Source organism: Peromyscus maniculatus, chromosome 13 (genome assembly GCF_049852395.1).
Source record: "Peromyscus maniculatus bairdii isolate BWxNUB_F1_BW_parent chromosome 13, HU_Pman_BW_mat_3.1, whole genome shotgun sequence".
NCBI lineage: Eukaryota > Metazoa > Chordata > Mammalia > Rodentia > Cricetidae > Peromyscus > Peromyscus maniculatus.
The window spans coordinates 5,097,843-5,116,222 of NC_134864.1; the positions used below are offsets into that span (position 1 = coordinate 5,097,843).

An 18,380-nucleotide genomic window follows, 5' to 3' on the forward strand; every position below is an offset into this window, starting at 1 on the left:
GGCCTGGCCTCCTCTAGCAGGCTTACTTCCTCTGCAGCCAATGTGCCGGCTCTAAGAACCTGCTGCAAACTGAGTCTTTGCCGGCCTCTAGTGAGAGAGTTGGAAGCTGCAGGGGGGTGAGTGTGGCATTTCTGTTCATCAGCGCAGTCTCAGGGACCTCAGAGAAGCTGCAAGTCCCCACACACCTCCCTTCATCCCTTGGGTTAGTGTTCACCAGTGTCCGCCAGTGTCCACAGTGTCCACCTCGGAGTGAGGCCTGAGTCAGAAGTGCAAGCGTAAAGCAGGACTCCCAGCAAAGAGGAAGCTGTAGCCTTGGGAGCTAAGACACTGGAGTTGGGATTTGGAAAGCCTGTTGAGGAGGTTGACTGTCTTTCAGAAAAAGCATTCTTTAGGGAAGATGATTATATTTTCCCTCTGTACATGCTTTCAGTAGCGCCTGAAAACCTGGAGAAACCTCTTTCAGTGGTTTGGGCCCATCCGTTTATAAATGGGGGATGGTGGTGTCCATAGAAATTGGATAGTGCTTAGAAAAATCTGTAATTTTTCAAGATTTCTTTATTTTATTTATGTGCATAAAGGTTTTGCCTGCATGGATGTATGTGCACCACGTGCCTGCCTAGTGCCCACGGAGGCCAGAAGAGGGTCTTGAGTCCCCTAGAACTGGAATTCTAAATGTTTGTGAGCCACTGTGTGTGTGCTGGGCAAGAACCTGAGTCCCCTGCAAGTACACACAACCCCTTGACCTCGGAGCCATGTCTCCATTGCCGACCCCAACTTGTAGGTTTTTGTGCGGGCAAATCCTGACAACCTGAATTCAATCATGGGGACACACTTGGTAGAAGAGAACCAGCCAAACTGTCCTTTGACCTCCACATATACTCCATGGCATGCACATGTACAAAACGAATAAGATGTAATAAGAGATTTTTTTGTAATTCATAGGTTTTTGTTGTCTGTTTTTGTTTTGTTTTGGGTTAGAGTTTCATACCTGGCCTGAAACTCTTGGCAATCTGCCTGCCTCAGCCTCCTGTTGCTGATGTAACGTGTGTGAGCTCCCATGCTAGCTTTGTAAGAATACTTAAGAAAGGAATTAAATATTTATAAAGTGACCCAGGGAGAGAGGGTCAGGGAGAGGAGAGCCTGGTATTTAAGAAGTGATTCTGTGGAGGCCCTGATACAGTTGCCCTCCAGGATTTCTTTGCTCCGATCACACATTTTGAATGTGGAGGCAGACGGTGGATTACACAATAAACGTGGGGCTTACTAAGTAACTATTTGGAAGAAAATAAGGTTAATGATTACCCTCGCAATAGAACAGAATACATTTCAGAGATTAAATATTTACAAGTTTAAAAAAAAAGCCATAAAAATACTAGACAGAAACATACCTGACTGTTTATGTAACCTTGGTGTTGGGGAAGGTTTTCCTAAGCCTCTCTCTGGCAAGAGGAAAGAAAAGGATTTGGCAGATTTTATGTAAAACTTTTCCGAGTCAAAGGATACTGTAGGAAGCCAGGAATGGCGGCCCACGCCTGCAGTCGCACTGACTCCAGAGGCCAGTGTTGGAGTGTCCCTTGAGACCAGCAACATGGCAGGACCCTCTCATCTCAGAAACCAGTGAACGGAGTCCACTGTGGTGTCGCCTTTAATCCCAGCGCTCAGGAGGCCAAGGCAGGCGATCTCTGAGTTTGAGAGCAGCCTGGTCTACATAGAGAGTTCCAGGATAGCCAGGACGATATAGAGGAACCCTGTCTCAGAAAACAAAAACAAACAAACAAAAATAACAAACAGGAATGGGGAGGTGACTCAGTGGGTAGAGACACTCGATGTCCAACCTGCTGACCTGAGTTCAATCCCAGGGAGCCACATGGTGGGAGGTGAGAACTGACTCTTGTAAGTTATCCTCTGCCCTCCACATATGTGTATAAACAAATAAATACTGAAGTGACAAGCAGCAAGAGCTAACGCATTGAAGGTAAACTAAGGCCTACGAAGATCGCTTAGGAAACTGCAAGGAGGGTAGGCAGTCTCGTGCAGAAACAGAACACGGGAGGAAAACAGAGGTAGCTAAGAGATATTAAAAAGGCGGGGCAGGGAGAGGGGGGCAACGAGATGGCTCAAAAGACCCGGCCTGATGACCTGAGTTTAGTCGCAGGGCCTCGCATAGATTAAGAAGAGAACCGACTCCTGTAAGTAGTCCACTGGCCTCACATGTGTACCACGGCACACATGCACAATAAGTACATAAATAAATATGTGAGCTCCCCCCCACCACACACACACAGGGTTTCTCTGTGTAGCTTTGCGCCTCTCCTGGAACTCACTCTGTAGCCCAGGCAGACCTCGAACTCACAGAGATCCGCCTGCCTCTGCCTCCTGAGCTCTGGGATTAAAGGTGTGCGCCACCACCACCTGGCCCTCTGCAGCCTTATTGTGTGGATTTTTGAGGGATAGATTCCCACCAGTGGCATTAATGATGGGGGAGAGAACAGAATTTAATTCAATTAATGTATTTGGTACTTGGGATTGGACTCAGGTCCTTACACATACTAAGCATTGCTTTACCACTGAGCTATGCCCTTAATGCGCCCCCCTTTTATTGTTTTGATGATCTGGTAAGGGACAAAATAATTCTCCACGTATACATAGACATAAGCGTCCTTTCCAGGTGGAGAGATGGCTAAAAGTGCTTGCTGCTCTGGCAGAGGATTCAAATTTGGTTCCTAGCACCCATATCAGGCAGCTCACAACTCCCAATAACCCCAGCTCCAGGGGTTCCAACGCCCTCTTATGAAGTCTGTTCACACCTGCACCCACATGCACATCCTCCCCCATGTGCATACAATTAAAAAGTAAATCTTTTTAAAAACCCACCCTTTTCAAGTGCTTGGCAAGAATGTCATTTGCTCAGGCTTGAGGGATTATTGTGGCTGTGTTGGTGAGGCTGTGTGTGTTGGTGAGGCTGTGTTGGTGAGCTGTGTGTGTTAGTGAGGCTGTGTGTGTTAGTGAGGCTGTGTGTGTTGGTGAGGCCGTGTTGCCGAGGCTGTGTTGCCGAGTCGTGGTGGACAGCAGTAACCCTCCGGTCCCTCTCCCTCCCACAGTTCCTGCTCATTTTTCACAAGGCCGCTGCTGGCGAGCTGCAGGAGGACAGTGGCCTGTTGGCGCTGGCCAAGCTTTCTGAGATTGATGTCGCCCTGGAGGGCGTCAGAGGTGCCAAGAACTTCTTCGAAGCTAAGGTAAGCGTCGAGTTCCTTCCCTACCCAGCCTCCAGTCCTCCTTTACCCGGCCCCGGTGACAGGCACTTCCTGTCCAGGGACCCATGAGCTCGCTCAGGACAAGGCTATACTGGGAAGTGAGTGTGTCCTCACACAGCACAGAAAAACTGTTCACAGGCTCAGGAGGGTTTGTTGGCCTCAGACTCTCCATCTAGACTTTGAGGTGTTTCCACAGCTGCCCCTTTCCCCATCTTAAACATCTGGGTTGGAGGCCTGGAAAGATGCTGCTCTTGCAGAGGGCCTGGAGTTTGGTTCTCAGCACCTACACTGCACAGCTTATGATCCCTCTAACTCCAGGTCCAGGGAATCCAATGCCCTCCTCTGGCCTCTGTGAACCCATCCCCCAACCCCCCAGCCCCCCCCCACACACTTTAAAAATAAATAAATAGCACCAGGCAGTGGTGACACATGTCTTTAATCCTAGCACTCGGGAGGCAGAGACAGGTGGATGTCTGCAAGTTCGAGGCCAGCCTGGGCTACGGAGCAAGTTCTAAGACAGCCAGGGCTACACAGAGAAACCTTGTCTCAAACAACAACAAATCATTAAAAATAAATCTTAAAAATAATAACATATGGGTTGGAGACAAGTAGGAGAGGGGTCAGGGGAGGGTGCCAGGGTGGCCTGCCCCAAATCAATGTTCGCATCACTGTGATCAGGTGGTGGGGAGGCCTCACAGCCCTGCAAGTCCACAGTCCTGAGCCCCGAGGCACCTGTGTGAAGCTGGCTGCTGCCACCCCTGTCTTTGCTGAGCAAACACACAGGCAGGGGCCCTTTACACCCGCTGCCAAGCAGGGCAGGGTGCAGTGAGACGGGCAGGTGCCCCCCACTCGCTAGCCCAAGAGCATCTCTGCCCCCCTCCTTCATGCCGCTACGCTGGCCTTGTTTCCATCTGTACTGAAGACGCACCAACAGGATTAAACGAGCGTGCATGTATAGTGTTAGGCGATTGCCTGGCCCGTGGGGAGCAGTCGGCACCTAGTCCAAGCTGTCAGGGTTGCATGCTTCTTCAGTCAGTTGCCAGCCGCTGGGATTTGAGTTTCTTCCATCCATTAGTGCCTTCACATTTTCAGTCTCTTGAGATTTCTTGGGAAAGGTCCTAGGACTGAGGCCGAAGAGCAGCAGGACAGTTCACTGCCCAGGTGCTAAGTGCCCGAGGTGAAGCACATGGGTCCCTGTGACTGTATCATCTGGGCATGCAGGACCTGTCGTGACTTGCCTGTGATCCCTGCTCCAGGCCCATCCAGGCCTTCAGACGTTGCTGGGAATTTTCACAACCGATCCTCAGAATCTGTAGTTCTCTTTGCCCAGAACGCCACCCCACGACCTCTGTTTGGAAAACTCTGCTCCCTTTGGGCCACCTTCTAGGCCAGCCTGCTCCTGCCTATCCAAGCCTGAAAAGGCCCTCCTGAGAGCCTTTATCCCATGTGCAAGTGGCACTGTTTTGTATCTGTTCAAGGTGCTGTTGGACACTTGCAAGGAGAGTGTCAACTGATCTGTCTGTAGTGCATTTAATACTCTGCCTCGGGAACGTCTCCCTCCCGAGGTGCTTGCGCACTTGGGAAGGATTTTCCTTTATCACTGCTAGGGTTGATGCAAACTGGACACAAGCTGAACTCCAGTTATCAGAGATGAGTCCCTCATGGCATGACCATGTGTTTGCTCACACTGTAGCCATCGAAGATGAGGTGAAGCTGTGTAATATGTGTCCACAGATGTCCAAAGTAAATCAAGCACAATAATATGTGGACACCTGACTTTAAATACTGGACACAGCCTAGATAATTAGGTATGAAAGTATTAGTAATAGTTACGTCAAGGGACTCGTTTTATACTTCTGTAGTGTTGTAGAATTAGTGTGCATTATTATTATAAGGAGAAAAGATGAAACGCACAAAACAATAAACGTTTTCCTACCTGCCGTGTTTATACGTCTGCCTTCTCATCCAGACTCAGAGGCGAGTAGGTGTGTTGTCTCTGTAATCACAGCGCCAGCGCGGTGTGGTGTGTAATGGCCCTCAATAAACGTTCGCATGAATGACGAACGCGGGAAGCACCGGCTGGCTTTGGGAGAGGCCGTAAGGGAGGTGAGGCTGGTGACAGATGTTCTAAGATGAATGGGGATTCACCTTGTAATCAAGGCAGGGAGGCGTTCTGGTCATGGGAACTGCAAGCCAAGGCTCCACGGCATGGAGGGCTGGAGTCCTGGAGGCTGTGGAGAGCATGGAGTCGTGTGAGGGGGAAAGGAAGCCAGAATGTAAGTGTGGAGACCTGGGAACTGGACCACCACTCCCCGCCCTTTGTGTGAGGAAGGTGACGCTGAGGTCAGATGGTCCCTGGATGTAACCCCAGCCTGAGGGATCCCTGTAGACTGGCCTCCCAGGCCCAACCCAAGTCTCTTTAGAACTTTTTTGGGTGTGTGGGGGTTGGGGACGTTGTCAGGAAACGTGGTTGATCCAGCTCTGCAGGTGGCGTCGGGGCGGCCAGGCTGGGATCGGGCCACTGCAGGGGCTGGGGAGCCCTCAGGGCTGTCTGGGCAGGTCTGACACCGATGTCTTAGGAGAGGTTCCACAGGGGCTGGGGGAGCTGAGACTTTTGTGACAAGAAAGCCCCTCTCCCAAGCGGGAGTGGTCTGAGGAGGAAGCGATACACTGGCTTCGGTGTGAAGTCCAAGCCAACTTCAGGCACAGTGAAGGCGTGAGCAGATTTCGTGGGCATGGTGATGGCTGCAAACGGCACTCTATAATGACCACACGGAGGCTGTAACAATGTCTGTCCTTCTTGGAGCTCTGTGTGCCTTGCTATAAGGATGGATCATGAAGGAATTCTTCCACTTTCTCTATTCACCATTGGCAATGGCTGGAATATGGCTGTCTTCATAGGCCCCTCCAGGGGCCAGGGGCGGGGCCAGGTGAGCTTCCCATAAGAAGAAAGAAGGGAAGAAATATGCTCGATGGGCACCTGGTGGGCACCCAGTAACACAGAGGTAGGAGCCACCTTCACAAGTATGAGATGACACACCAGGAGAGTGAATCTTGGTGGTGACTGGACTGTGGGGAAAGCTTTGTATTTCCATCTTCAGGAAAAAGATGGAGTCATCAAAGGCTCAAGGGAATGCTGGAGGAAAATGCTACTCCCCCCCCCCCAATGGTGAAGATGTTTTGCTTTTTTTTATTCTAAAGGTTTTGATTCCCAGCATCCATGTCCAGCAGCGGACAACCATCTGTAACTCTAGTTCCAGGGATATCCAATGCCTTTGGTCTCCGTGGGCAACTATATTCACATGTGTGTACACACACACACATTTTAAATTTTTTTAAAAAAACTTTTACTTTTTTAAGGCTATGTGTCTGCTCGTGGGTTTATGTAGGGCTGGTAGAAGCTGGAAAAGACTTTCCAGCTCCCCACAGCTGGGAAACCAGCTCAGGTCTTCTGCAAGAGCAGCAAACACTGTTAACTACCCAGCGTCTCTGCAGCCACCCTCTCTCCAGGCTTCCTCCTATCTACCTGGCTGTGGGGGTCTCCAGGCCCAGGCCAGCAGGACAGTGAATTCTGTATCTCCCTGAGAGAGGCCAGCTAACTCCTTTCCAGTGTGAGAACTGAGGGGATCCTTGTAGCCTCTGGCTCAGGCAGCTAGCCCACCTGTCCCTGCTTGTGTAAGAGAGAACCTAGAGGGTATCAGGGTTCTGAATACGGGGGACTTCCCTTGCTGGTCCGTAAATAGATAGTTGGATGTTTGGGTAGAGGCCAAGAAAACAGTCACCTGGCCACACCCACTCCTTGCCCAACTAGGCGTGAGCTCTGACTCAATAGGTCCCTAGGAAAGTTATTCAGAATTTCCTCATTATAAGTGATGAAAGGCAGTGGTTTTTGTTGTTGTTGTTGTTTGAAAAATGCTACTTTGCTGGACAGGAGCAGTTTGGGCTTTTTAAATTTTATTTTTGTTAATTATGTATGTAGATGAATCTGTTGCCCAAAGAGGCAAGAGGTGTCAGATGTCCCTAACATACCGGTGGTCTTGAGTCTCCTGTTGTGGGTGCTGGGAATTGAACTTAGGTCCGTGTGGAAGAGCAGTGTGTGCTCCTAACCTCTGAGCCAGCTCTCCAGGCCTGGCTGTTCTCTCCTTCTACCAGGGAGTGTTACAGATTGAACTCAAGGTTGTCAAGTTTGGCTGCAAGCAATCTGGCCAGCCCTCAGGAGAGATGCTTAAGGGATCAGATTTGCCCTACTGAGCGGATGGCATTGGGATGGACCTGGTAGAAGGATCCCCGGGAGCCAAGTCTTCATTGCAGGTGCCCCAGCAGGTGAGACAGTAGTTTGGGGTGAGATAAGAACATTTTTGTTTACTTTGCAGCTTCTGAGAGAAATCGGTGTGTTTTCCTATCAGAAATTGTCTAGGAAATATGGAAATAAAAAGCAAGATGACTGAGCAGATAGGTCACAGGGTGGGGGTTCAGGGTCAGGGGTGGGTTATAGAACCCAGAGGCAAGATCTGTGGTGGAGGAGATGAAAGATGAGATGGCAAGTTACGCTCTCCTGCTGGCCTAGCTGGGAACGGTGGAGAAGGGGGGTGTTGGTGCTGAGTCTGACCCCTCCAAATGCTTCAGGTTCACACACCAGCACCCTGCAGTTGGATGTTATGGTCCCATTTGGGTGTTTTTGTTTGTGTGTTTGACTTGAGACAGAGCCTCTTGTGGTATAGGCGGACCGTGAACTTTGAATCTTTGTACATCACCACTGTAGTGCTGGGAACACAGCATTGCCACTAGACCCAACGATTGTCTCATCTTGAAGACAAGGAAGTTGAAGCTTCGACAGCAGTAAACATTTGGTAGACATTTAGCAACAAACTACAATACCTTGTAACCCTAGTATTCAGGAGGCAGAGGTAGGAAGGTTAAGAGTTCAAGGCTCCAGTCCACTATGTATGGAGTTCAAGGTTTTAACAGGAGACCCCATGTTAAAAACACAAACTACGCTGGGCGGTGGTGGCGCACGCCTTTAATCCCAGCACTCGGAAGCAGAGCCAGGTGGATCTCTGTGAGTTCGGGGCCAGCCTGGGCTTCAGAGTGAGTTCCAGGACAGCCAGGGCTACACAGAGAAACCCTGTCTCAAAAAACAAAAACAAAACAAAACAAAAACCCCACAAACTACATATGTTTGTTCTGTTTGTTATAAATTCCATAACATGGGCTGGAGAGATGGCTCAGAGGTTAAGAGCACCGACTGCTCTTCCAGAGGTCCCGAGTTCAATTCCCAGCAACCACATGGTGGCTCACAACCATCTGTAATGAGATCTGGTGCCCTCTTCTGGTGTGCAGACATATAAACAGAACACTGTATACATAATAAATAAATAAATCTTTAAAAAAAAATTCTATAACATATTTTACATTGTACGTCATACTCCACATAGATATTGATCCTCAGAGGTGCTCTTTCTGGATGCTTGCATCTGTTGCCAGATTGTGGTTGCAATGAACAAAAGAAAGTTGTTTCTAGGGCTGGAGAAGTGCCTGAGTGCTTCAGAGCACTGGCTGCTCTTCCAGAGGACCTGGGTTTGAGTCCCAGCAACCACGTGGTCTGTAACTCCAGTTCTGGGGCTTCCAAAATCCTCTTCTGGCCTTTGTAGGTACCAGGCATGCGTGTAGAGCACAGACTTACATGCAGCCAAAATACATAAACACATAAAAAGGTGATTTTTTTAAAAAATAGTTTCTGTATGAATGTTGGTTCATAGTTTAAGATAATTCAAAAAAAAAAAAAAGTGACCTCTCCACCAGGTCACCACCACCATGGCAACAGTCGCATGCAGGCCATTGAGCTGGCTAGGGCTACCAAAGTGCTGGGCAGGACTGGATCACCAGGACAGTGCACGCAGGTGCATGTGGAATTTATGGATGACACCAGTCGCTTTATCATCTGAAACGTCCAAGTCCCCCCTCGCCCCCCCACCCAGTTCGGGAGGGTGATGTGCTCACTCTATTGGAGTCAGAAAAACAGGCTTGGAGGTTGCACTGACCAAGGTGCTGAGTCCTGGATACCCACCACTTGGCCCATGATACCTGCAACTATTAAATAAAGCACTAGTATTGCTATTAAAAAGAAAGAAAGGAAGGAAGGAAGGAAGGAAGGAAGGAAGGAAGGAAGGAAGGAAGGAAGGAAGGAAGGAAGGAAGGAAGAAGAAAGAGAGAGAAAGGAAGAAAAAGAAAGAAAGAGAAAAAGAAAAAAGAGAAAGAAAGAAACTTTAGGCTGAGTTTGATGGCACATGCCTATAATCCCAATCCTTGAGAAACTGAGGCAGGGGGTTTGCTGTAAGTTTGAGGCTAGCCTGAGCTACAAAGCAAGTACCAGGATTGCCAGAGCTATATAGTAAGGTTGTATCTCAAATGGATAGGATGAGGTAAGGGTTACAGCTCCGAGGGGAAAGGCTTCCTCAATGGAAGTGTTGCATTATAATGGGAAAGGTATCCTGGCAGTCAGGAGCCAAGGAATACCGCAAGGTCACACTGCACAACAAACCTCACACAAGAGGGTGGCTCAGGCGAGAAGCAGTAGGGAACTGAGCAGGAGGCAGGTTTATATAGGGTTTCTTGGGGAGGAGTTTTCCAGGAAGAGTTCCAGGATGGGGACTGGTGGGGTTTCAAGTCCTGAGCTGCAGCAAGTCCAGAGACTGGTGGGTTTTTTAACTCAGGGATTGGTGGGGTTTTTTTGTTTGTTTGTTTGTTTTTGGATTTCTCTGTGTAGCCCTGGCTTTCCTGGAACTTGCTCTATAGGCCAGGCTGGCCTTAAACTCAGAGATCCACCTGCCTCTGCCTCCCAAGTGCTGGGATTAAACCATGTGCCACCGTTGGCTGGCAGATGGTAGGTTTTTGAGCTCAGGGATTGGTAGGTCTTGATGGGTTTTCAAACCAGGAAGTAAACTTGGACTTTTTAACCTTGGTGGGTTTGGGGGCTTCAGAGTTAACCCAGTGGTTAAAATGTTTGCTGCAGGAGGGCCAGCGTTCAGATCCCCCGAACCCGTGCGAAGCTGGACATGTTAGTACACATCCATAATCCCAGTATCTGGTGGCAAGAAGGGAGGTGGAGAGAAGCCATCCCCCAGAAGCTGGCAAACCAGCTAGCCCGGGTCCAGAGAAATGAACAAGAGAGACACTGTGTCTCACACAAGGTGAGGGTGAAGACCAACCAGCACTGGAGGCTGCCCTCTGACCTCCGCACACGTCCTACCAACAGAGAGAGAGTAGGGAAGAGGCACACAGAGGCAGAGACACAGAGAGAGGGAGGAAGAGGAGAAAAACTACTTCATTGCTTGAGGTGCTGAGCAATTTCTTATGGATGATTTCAAGTACCAATGGCCATCCTCCCAATGACTCAGGACACTTGATAATGCAAAGGCAGCGGACAACACGTTGGAAGTTTTACCTGCCTTTTGACATTTCCCCAGCACATGATGACAAAACTGTGTAGACAGAGACAAGGAAGGCCAAACGTGCGGTGCTGGCTGCTTTCCACGGTGTGAATGCTCACGCCGAGACTGAGCTCAGGCTCCCAGTGGGAAGTGGATGCATGTGGAGCAGGGATGCTCTTCCCAGTCACCATGTCATCACGCAATCCCCCGCTGGAGGCGCAGCCCTGGCAGATAACAGCCACGGGGAACGAGGTCATCGGAGTGACGGCCCTTCAGTACTCAACCCGTTCGCTTTTGGTGCAATTGATTACAGGTTCGCACAATTTAAAATTTTGTAATGACTAATTTTATCAACAGCTCACAGGCATTCTGGGAATGAAGCAGTTGGTTTTTGAGCATTTACAAGCCAGCTCCAGCATACCTTGGGGTAGTGGAAAGACTACATCTGTTTTCTTCTAACTGAAGGAGGCAGAGATGGAAGGGATCACTGTGAGGAGAGAGATGAGGAAGAAGGCCAGTGAAGACCCGGCTTTGGGCGGAAATCCCAAGTTCGAGTGGATCTAGATCTAGTCACTTTTTTTTTTCCCAAGACAGGGCTTCTCTGTACAACAGTCCTAGCTGTCCTGGAACTCACTTTGTAGACCAGGCTGGCCTTGAACTCACAGAGATCTGCCTGCCTCTGCCTCCCAAGTGCTGGAATTAAAGGCATGTACCACACACTGCCTGGATTCTAGCGACTATTCTTATGAGTGGTTTTTGTTTGTTTTTATTGCTTTTAAGTATATGAGTATTTTGCCTGCATAAATGTGTGTGTACCCTGAGCCTGCAGAGGCCAGAACCGGGTTCCCGAATCCTTGGAACTGGAAGTTCAGATGGTTGTGAACTGTCAGGTGGATGCTAGGAACTGAACTTTGGTCCTCTGCAAGTGTTCTTAAGCTGTTAACCACTGAACCTTCTCTCTAGGTGGAAGAGATTTCTTTCATTTGTCTATCTATCTATCATCTATCTATCTATCTATCTATCTATCTATCTATCTATCTAAAAAGTGTGTCTTTAGCTTAGAAGCATGCATGCTAAATCATGGTGATGAAGGGTGGGCCTTAATGAGGGGGTGGGCAGATGTGACGGTGTGCCAGGTGGAAGTGCAGCTGGGGAGCTGAGGGTGTAGTTAGCCTTTTGTGCACATGAAGGAGTTCCAGAAACCTCAGGTAGGAACATTTTTATATGCTCAAGCCCCACCCCCACCTCACCACCCCCATCCCTATAAAATGGTATGTAGGGCTGGAGAGATAGTGTAGTTGGCAAAGCACTTGCCTTGCAAGCATGTGGACCTGAGTTCAATCCCCTGAACCTACCTGAGAAAGAAGAAGCCAGGCATGGTAGTGTATGTGGATCCTTGGGGTTCCCTAGCCAGCCAGCCTTGAGTGCCAAACAAGATGGACACCTGAGGAGCTAGAGTCAAAGCTGTCCCCTCCTCTGCCTCTGCATGAACCTTCTCATACACACATACACATACACACACACACACACACACACACACACACACACACACACACACACACGAGGCGGCGTACATTTGCACATAACCTATGTACTTAAATACAGGTAAATATTGAGGGGTGTGGAGACTTAGTATGTGCTTTTATTTTGTTTTACTTCTTTTCAAAATAAGGTCTCATATGTATCCTAGATCGGCCTCAAATTTGAAATCTTCCTGCCTTTGCCTCCAGAGTGCTAGGATTATATTTGTGCACAAACACACGTGGTGAGATCTATTATTTTCTCTAAGTGCTGAGGATCAAATCCAGGGCTTTATTCATGCTAAATACACACTTCTGTTACTGGGCTACAGCTTGATACTCAGTGTTGTAAAAACATAGACAATAGCTGGGTGGTTGGTGGCACACGCCTTTAATCCAGCACTTGGGAGGCAGAGGCAGGCGGATCTCTGTGAGTTCGAGGCCAGCCTGGGCTACAAAGCAAGTTCCAGGAAAGGGACAAAACTACACAGAGAAATCCTGTCTCGAAAAAACAAACAAACAAACAAACAAAAGAATTGTAACTGGGAGGGAAATAATAGGGTAAACATATATTGTATGAAAAATTTTAAATTAAAAAAGAGAAATGTAGCTGTGAGAATCTTAAATCAGGGCCCTATGTGGTAGTGCATACCTATAATTCAGTACTTCAGAGATCTTAGGATAACAAGAAATAGAATACAGTATTCCTATCTTGTTTCCTCTGCATCTGGCTGGTGACTTCTGACTCCGCCCTTCCTCTTCCCAGCATTCTTGGTTTGGTTGCCCTGCCTATACTTCCTGCCTGGCTATAGGCCAATCAGCATTTTATTACACCAACTTGAGTGACAAATTTTTACAGTGTACAAGATTATTATTATTATTCCACAGCAAGTTTGGGCTACACAGTGAGTACAAGGCCAGCCTGGACTACATGAGCAAAATACAGAAGATCCACATGAGAAAACCATAAAAGTATTAGAAAGAAATACAGAAAAATGGATTTGAAATGTTGGAGGTATTTAGAGTATTGGAGACCTTCTTAAATGTAACAGAAGAGGCAAGAGGAAATGGTTGATAAACTACATCAAGACTTTAAGCACTTTGGGGGTCCAAGATACTTTAAAAGACCAGTCAAGATAAGAAGACTACAGAAAGATTAATAGTAAGGAATTAATATTAAGTTATGTAGAGAACTGCAAGTTGGAAGAGAAAAACAGCTGAACATGAAAGTGGGTGAGTGATCCGAGTGGGTAATTCTCCAGGGAGGAAATGAGAGAAGACAATATTTGACCAGCAGATTGGTAAGAGAGGTTGATCACGGAAAGCTTGGGCCAAGTCTATGTGGGAGGGCTTCCGGTTCATGATGTTGGGGGCGTAAACCGGAACAGCTGCCTTCAAGGGCTGTATCATAACCTTCATTAAAATCACATGCACACTCAGTGTGCCGCTGAGACATGGTACCAATGTTTAGCCACAGAAAAAAGTCAGTTCTAGAAGGGAGGGTTTTGAAACGGTTTTAGCTGATAAGGTATCATTATTACTACAACTGTAACCTGTCTCGTGTGTCTCAGGCTTTCCTCACACTGGCTATGCAGCCAGGGATGGCCACACACTTCTGATCCTCTGCCTCTACCTCCTGAGGTCTGGGATTGCAGGCCTTTGCCACCACATCCCGTTTTTGGGGGACTAGGGACTAATATGGGGCTTCATACCTGCTAGGCAAGCAGTCTACCAACTGGATTGTATCCCAAGCCCCTGATAGAGTATTATTAAAGAGAAATCAAGTTTAAAAAAATAGATATTATAAAATCCACTCAAAATACAAGCAAAAACCTGTAATGTTTACTTTATTTATTTAATTTGAAGATTGGACCTCACGCTGTAGCTCTGGCCAGTCTAGAACTCTGAATGTCCAGATTGGCCTTGAACTCAATACTACCTTCTGAGTGTTAGGATTGCAAGCATGAGCCATTGCACGTAGCTAAACATGTATTAATATATATATATATATATATATATATATATATATATATATATATCCAAAGCAAACCAAAAATGTAATATTTAGAAGTAAATTTAGAATGACTGAGAGAGGTTTAAAAATATATTTGCTTTTTGTAGTTACTAAGGATTGAACCCAGGACCTCATGCATGCCAGCTAAGTCCTCAGTCACTGAATTATATTCCAGCCCAGAACTAAAATGTTGATGGGAACACAGAAGCAGCACTGAACAATAACTGATGCATTGGGGTTGGAGAGATGGCTCAGTGGTTAAGAGTATGTCTTCTCTTCTAGAGGATGCAGGTCTGCCTCCCAGCCTCCACATAATTCGGAAAGCTATAATGAAGATTTCCTCTTGCAGCCCATTATCAGATGCAATCCCAATCAAATACTTCCAAGGCATTTACTTTCATTCTTCCACCTAGAATATAGCAATGTTTTAAGAATATTTTTTAATTCCTTGAAAATTTCACACAATTTTATACAATGAATTTTGATCATATTTGTCCCCAATTCCTCACTTTAACTTTTCCCAAGTCCACCTCTTCTCCTCCACCCCACAACTTGCATCTCTTAAACAAAATAAAAATGCCAGGTGGAGGTGGCCCACACCTTTAATCCCAGCACTGGCAGGTGGATTTCTGTGAGTTTGAGGCCAGCCTGGTCTACAGAACGAGCTCCAGGACAGTCAGGGCTACACAGAGAAACCCTGTCTCAAAAAACTTAAAACAAAAACCTATTGACTCCAATTTGTGCTACCCACGTACTTCTGGGTGTGTGGCCATCCACTGGAGCAAGGTCGGCCTACCAGGAGCCACACCCTTGGCGAAAACTGACTCTTTCTCCTAGAAGCCATCAGCTGCCCATAGGTCCCCAAGGATGGGGGCTCATGAACCCCTTCCTGCTCTACTCCGTGCTGGAATGGTGACTGGCTTGATAGTGTGCAGGTCTCGTGCAGGCGACCGCAGCTGCTGTGAGCGTCTGAACACAGCCGTCACTCTTTCAACCCCCACCCCCACCCTCTCTAGCTCTTCCTGCTTCCACCCACTCTCCCATGATTCTCCCTGAGCCCTGGGGAGGGAGTATGATGGAGGCGTCACGTTTGCGCCTAAGTATTCCATGGTCACTTGTTCCCTGCACCTTGACCAGTGCTGAGTTTCTGTGTCAACTGCCCTCTGTCTGGCGCACAGAGATCCTTCGCCACTGCGGTCTGAGAGCGGCACTGACCCTGGTTCAGCACCGGTCCACCAGAGTGGAGTGAAGTCATTGTGAAACCAAAGGAACGTACGTGTGGGAAAGAGTCTGGGGAAGCGGCTTCGCCGTGGAGCTGGCCCACCATCATGAAGTAGTGAACACTCACTACTACCCCCAAAAAGAATCGAGAATGAACAAACCCAGAAGATAGGAGCAGGTAGAAGTCAGCCACCAGTAAAGCAATGGTATCAGCACTTACCTTGGACCAAAGGAAGTGTCACTGGAGGCCCTGCTCTCGGCAGTGACAGCTCCATTTGTCCAAGGTTTGCATGTCCGCTGCTTGGTGTCAATGCCCCTGCACCCTTCCGTGGCCTTACTGTGTCATCTGTTTTCTCTGCAGGCCCAGGCCTTGTCATGCTCCAGCAGATTTGAAGCTGAGTTAAAAGCTGAACAAGATGAGCGGAAACGGGAGGAGGAGACTAGGAGGCTCCGCCAGGCAGCCTTCCAGGAGCTCAAGGCTGCTTTCAGCACATAGTCCTGCTGACCTGACCCATGACCACAGCTGTGCCTTCTTGACGCCCTGGAGGAGATGACCAGAATTTTCACATTTTTTTCCTCTCTGCCTGAATGACCCCCTCCTCCCCCCGACACCCCAGGCTTGTGTTTTAGTGCCTCTGGATAACCAGAGGCTGCTTTTATCCTTCCCAGGGTCCTGGCCTCTTCGGAAAAGGCTTGCCCAGTTGGCCTTTCCTGCCTTCGCTCCTCTGCTGTTATCTGTAGCCGAGACTTGTTTCTTCTTGAAAACAGTCTTTGTCCCTGCGTGGTTCTGTGTCAACGAGTCCTGTTCATCTATGGTCCTCAGAGGACATGTTGCCTCTTTCTTGGATGGTTCTTCCCGGTGGTCCTTGCATTGTTTCCTGGCCACCATCTCTCTACTCAGATTGCATTGACTTCTTTTTCACTGGCTTCCATCCTAATGTCATGGTGGGATTTGAAGGAGGACTTGTGTGGATCATTACCTGCGCCCTCTCATATTGCCTGTCTCCTGGCCCCTAACAATGCCTACCCTCTAGTTCCCCCTCATCCTTTTCTTTCTATTTCAGCCATTTCCCCACTCCTAAGTCCTTTACTGTAAGAACAAAAGAATTGTTGGAAGTAATGTTAATGAGCAGAAGGATATCTGTCACCTGGCTCCATGCAAATCAGAGTGGACCCCTGAAATTCTCAAGTGACACATCAAGATCTTTTGAAATCCCAGAAGTTGTGGCCATCTTCCAGTGTCTGACATCAGCTCCAAGGAGCTAAAGGAAAGGTATTGTCAGCGTGGGACAAATTTTTGTATCTTGTGAGTTCTTGGGATTTCTCACAAATTCCAGGGGGTTGTATTTTTTAACAAACAAACAAACAAACAAAAAATCCCAATGTCATATTTATTACTTCTCTTTTGTAACTGTTGTCTTTGCAATAAAGAAAACATCTGCCTTTTTATCTTAAAGCTGTTTCCTTTTAAATAAAATGTGCAAATAATCTTTGCCTTCACACCAGTGTGCCTTTGGTCTTTTTGAATTAGGGGATGAAGACACTGTTTTCTATGGGGTCAGTTCAGCCTTGAGCTTCCGTTGCTACTGAATTCCGAAAGTATGGGTAGAATAGGAAGAGGATGGGTGGGTCTGGGGATGATGCTGATCAATGGTGGAGTACTTGCCTGGCATGCATGAAGCCCTGAGTTCAGTCCAAGCACCGCATACAGCCAGTCACGGCAGCACACTCCTGCAATCCCAGCACTCAGGAGATAGATGCAGAATTCAAGGTCGTGGTCATCCTTGGCTATAGAGTGAATTTGAGGCCAGGCTGAGCTACATGAGACCTTATTTTAAGAAATCAAGTAACAAAAACCAAAGGGGGACCCGGCAGGTGGGTCCCCACTGATGACCATCATGCTGACACTGTCACCTGCTTGCCCTTCCCACCAGTTAGAATGCTTTCCGCTGCTGGTAAAATCCGCAGTTTTGTTTCTTTTAGTTGCAGATCGCTTGAAACTCTTACTAGGGCATGGCTTTAATTAATAATACTTTGTACCTTGGTACGTCAACTTTAACAAACATTTCACACTAATGAAATAAAATGATGGGTAGTCAGGGCCAGAGATAGAGAGGTATATAAGATCCTGAATTTTTTTATTTTCTCAGTTTCTCTGTAAAATTAAACTTCTCTTTAGAACACTCTATTAATGACCAGCAAGATGGCCCAGCAGGTACAGATGCTTACTACCAAGCCTGAGAACTTGCGTCCAGTGTACCCAGCCCCCCATGTTAGAGGGAGAGAACCATTCCTTCAGGTTGTCTTCTGGATTCCACATGCATGCCTTAGCACAAGAATGGCCACCTCCACGCCCACGTTTTAAAATAGTTATGGCTGGTGAAATGGCTCAGCAGATAAAGGTGCCTGCTGCCAAACCTGATGACCCGAGTTTGACCCCTGGGTATAAGGAGAGAAGCAACACCCCAAAGTTTTCCTAGACATATCTAAGACGAGGAAATCTTAATTGAGAAAAATGCCTCCATAACATTTGTGGTTGATGTGGGAGGCTCATTGTGAATGATGCCACCCACCCTTGGGCAGGTGATTCTGAGGTGTTTTAAGAAAGCAGGCTGAACAAGCTATGTGGGAGCAGGTCATTAAGCAGCACCCCTCCATGGCTTTGCTTCAGTTCCACTCTTGAGTTCCTGCCACGACTTCCCTCCATGATGGCAGTGACTGGACCTGTAAGTTAAAATAAAACCTTGTGTCCCCAGGTTGGTTTTGATATGGTATTTTATCACAACCACAGGATCCCTGAGACAGCTAGATAAAAGCAAAAGCCAAACAGAAAATAAAAGTTTTTCTATACAAACAGGCCAAAATAAGAGCTAAAATTCCCAAGTGATACAAAATGTCCCACGAGTTCTTGGGACAGAAGATGACATACACTAGGCCAGGT

At 47.6% G+C, this 18,380-nt stretch overlaps 1 protein-coding gene across 2 annotated transcripts in view; it reads left to right on the forward strand.

Moving 5' to 3' along the window:
• The window catches only part of Efhd1 (EF-hand domain family member D1), a 53,519-nt gene extending 36,580 nt beyond the window's left edge, over positions 1 to 16,939 (forward strand). For both annotated transcript variants that reach the window (XM_006984222.4, XM_042259766.2), the window contains exons 3-4: positions 3,102 to 3,236; positions 15,801 to 16,939. In XM_006984222.4, coding sequence (XP_006984284.2) covers positions 3,102 to 3,236; positions 15,801 to 15,935 — 270 coding nt within the window. In that variant the 3' untranslated portion in view covers positions 15,936 to 16,939. The remainder of the gene's footprint in view (positions 1 to 3,101; positions 3,237 to 15,800) is intronic.
• Positions 16,940 to 18,380: the final 1,441 nt, after the last annotated feature.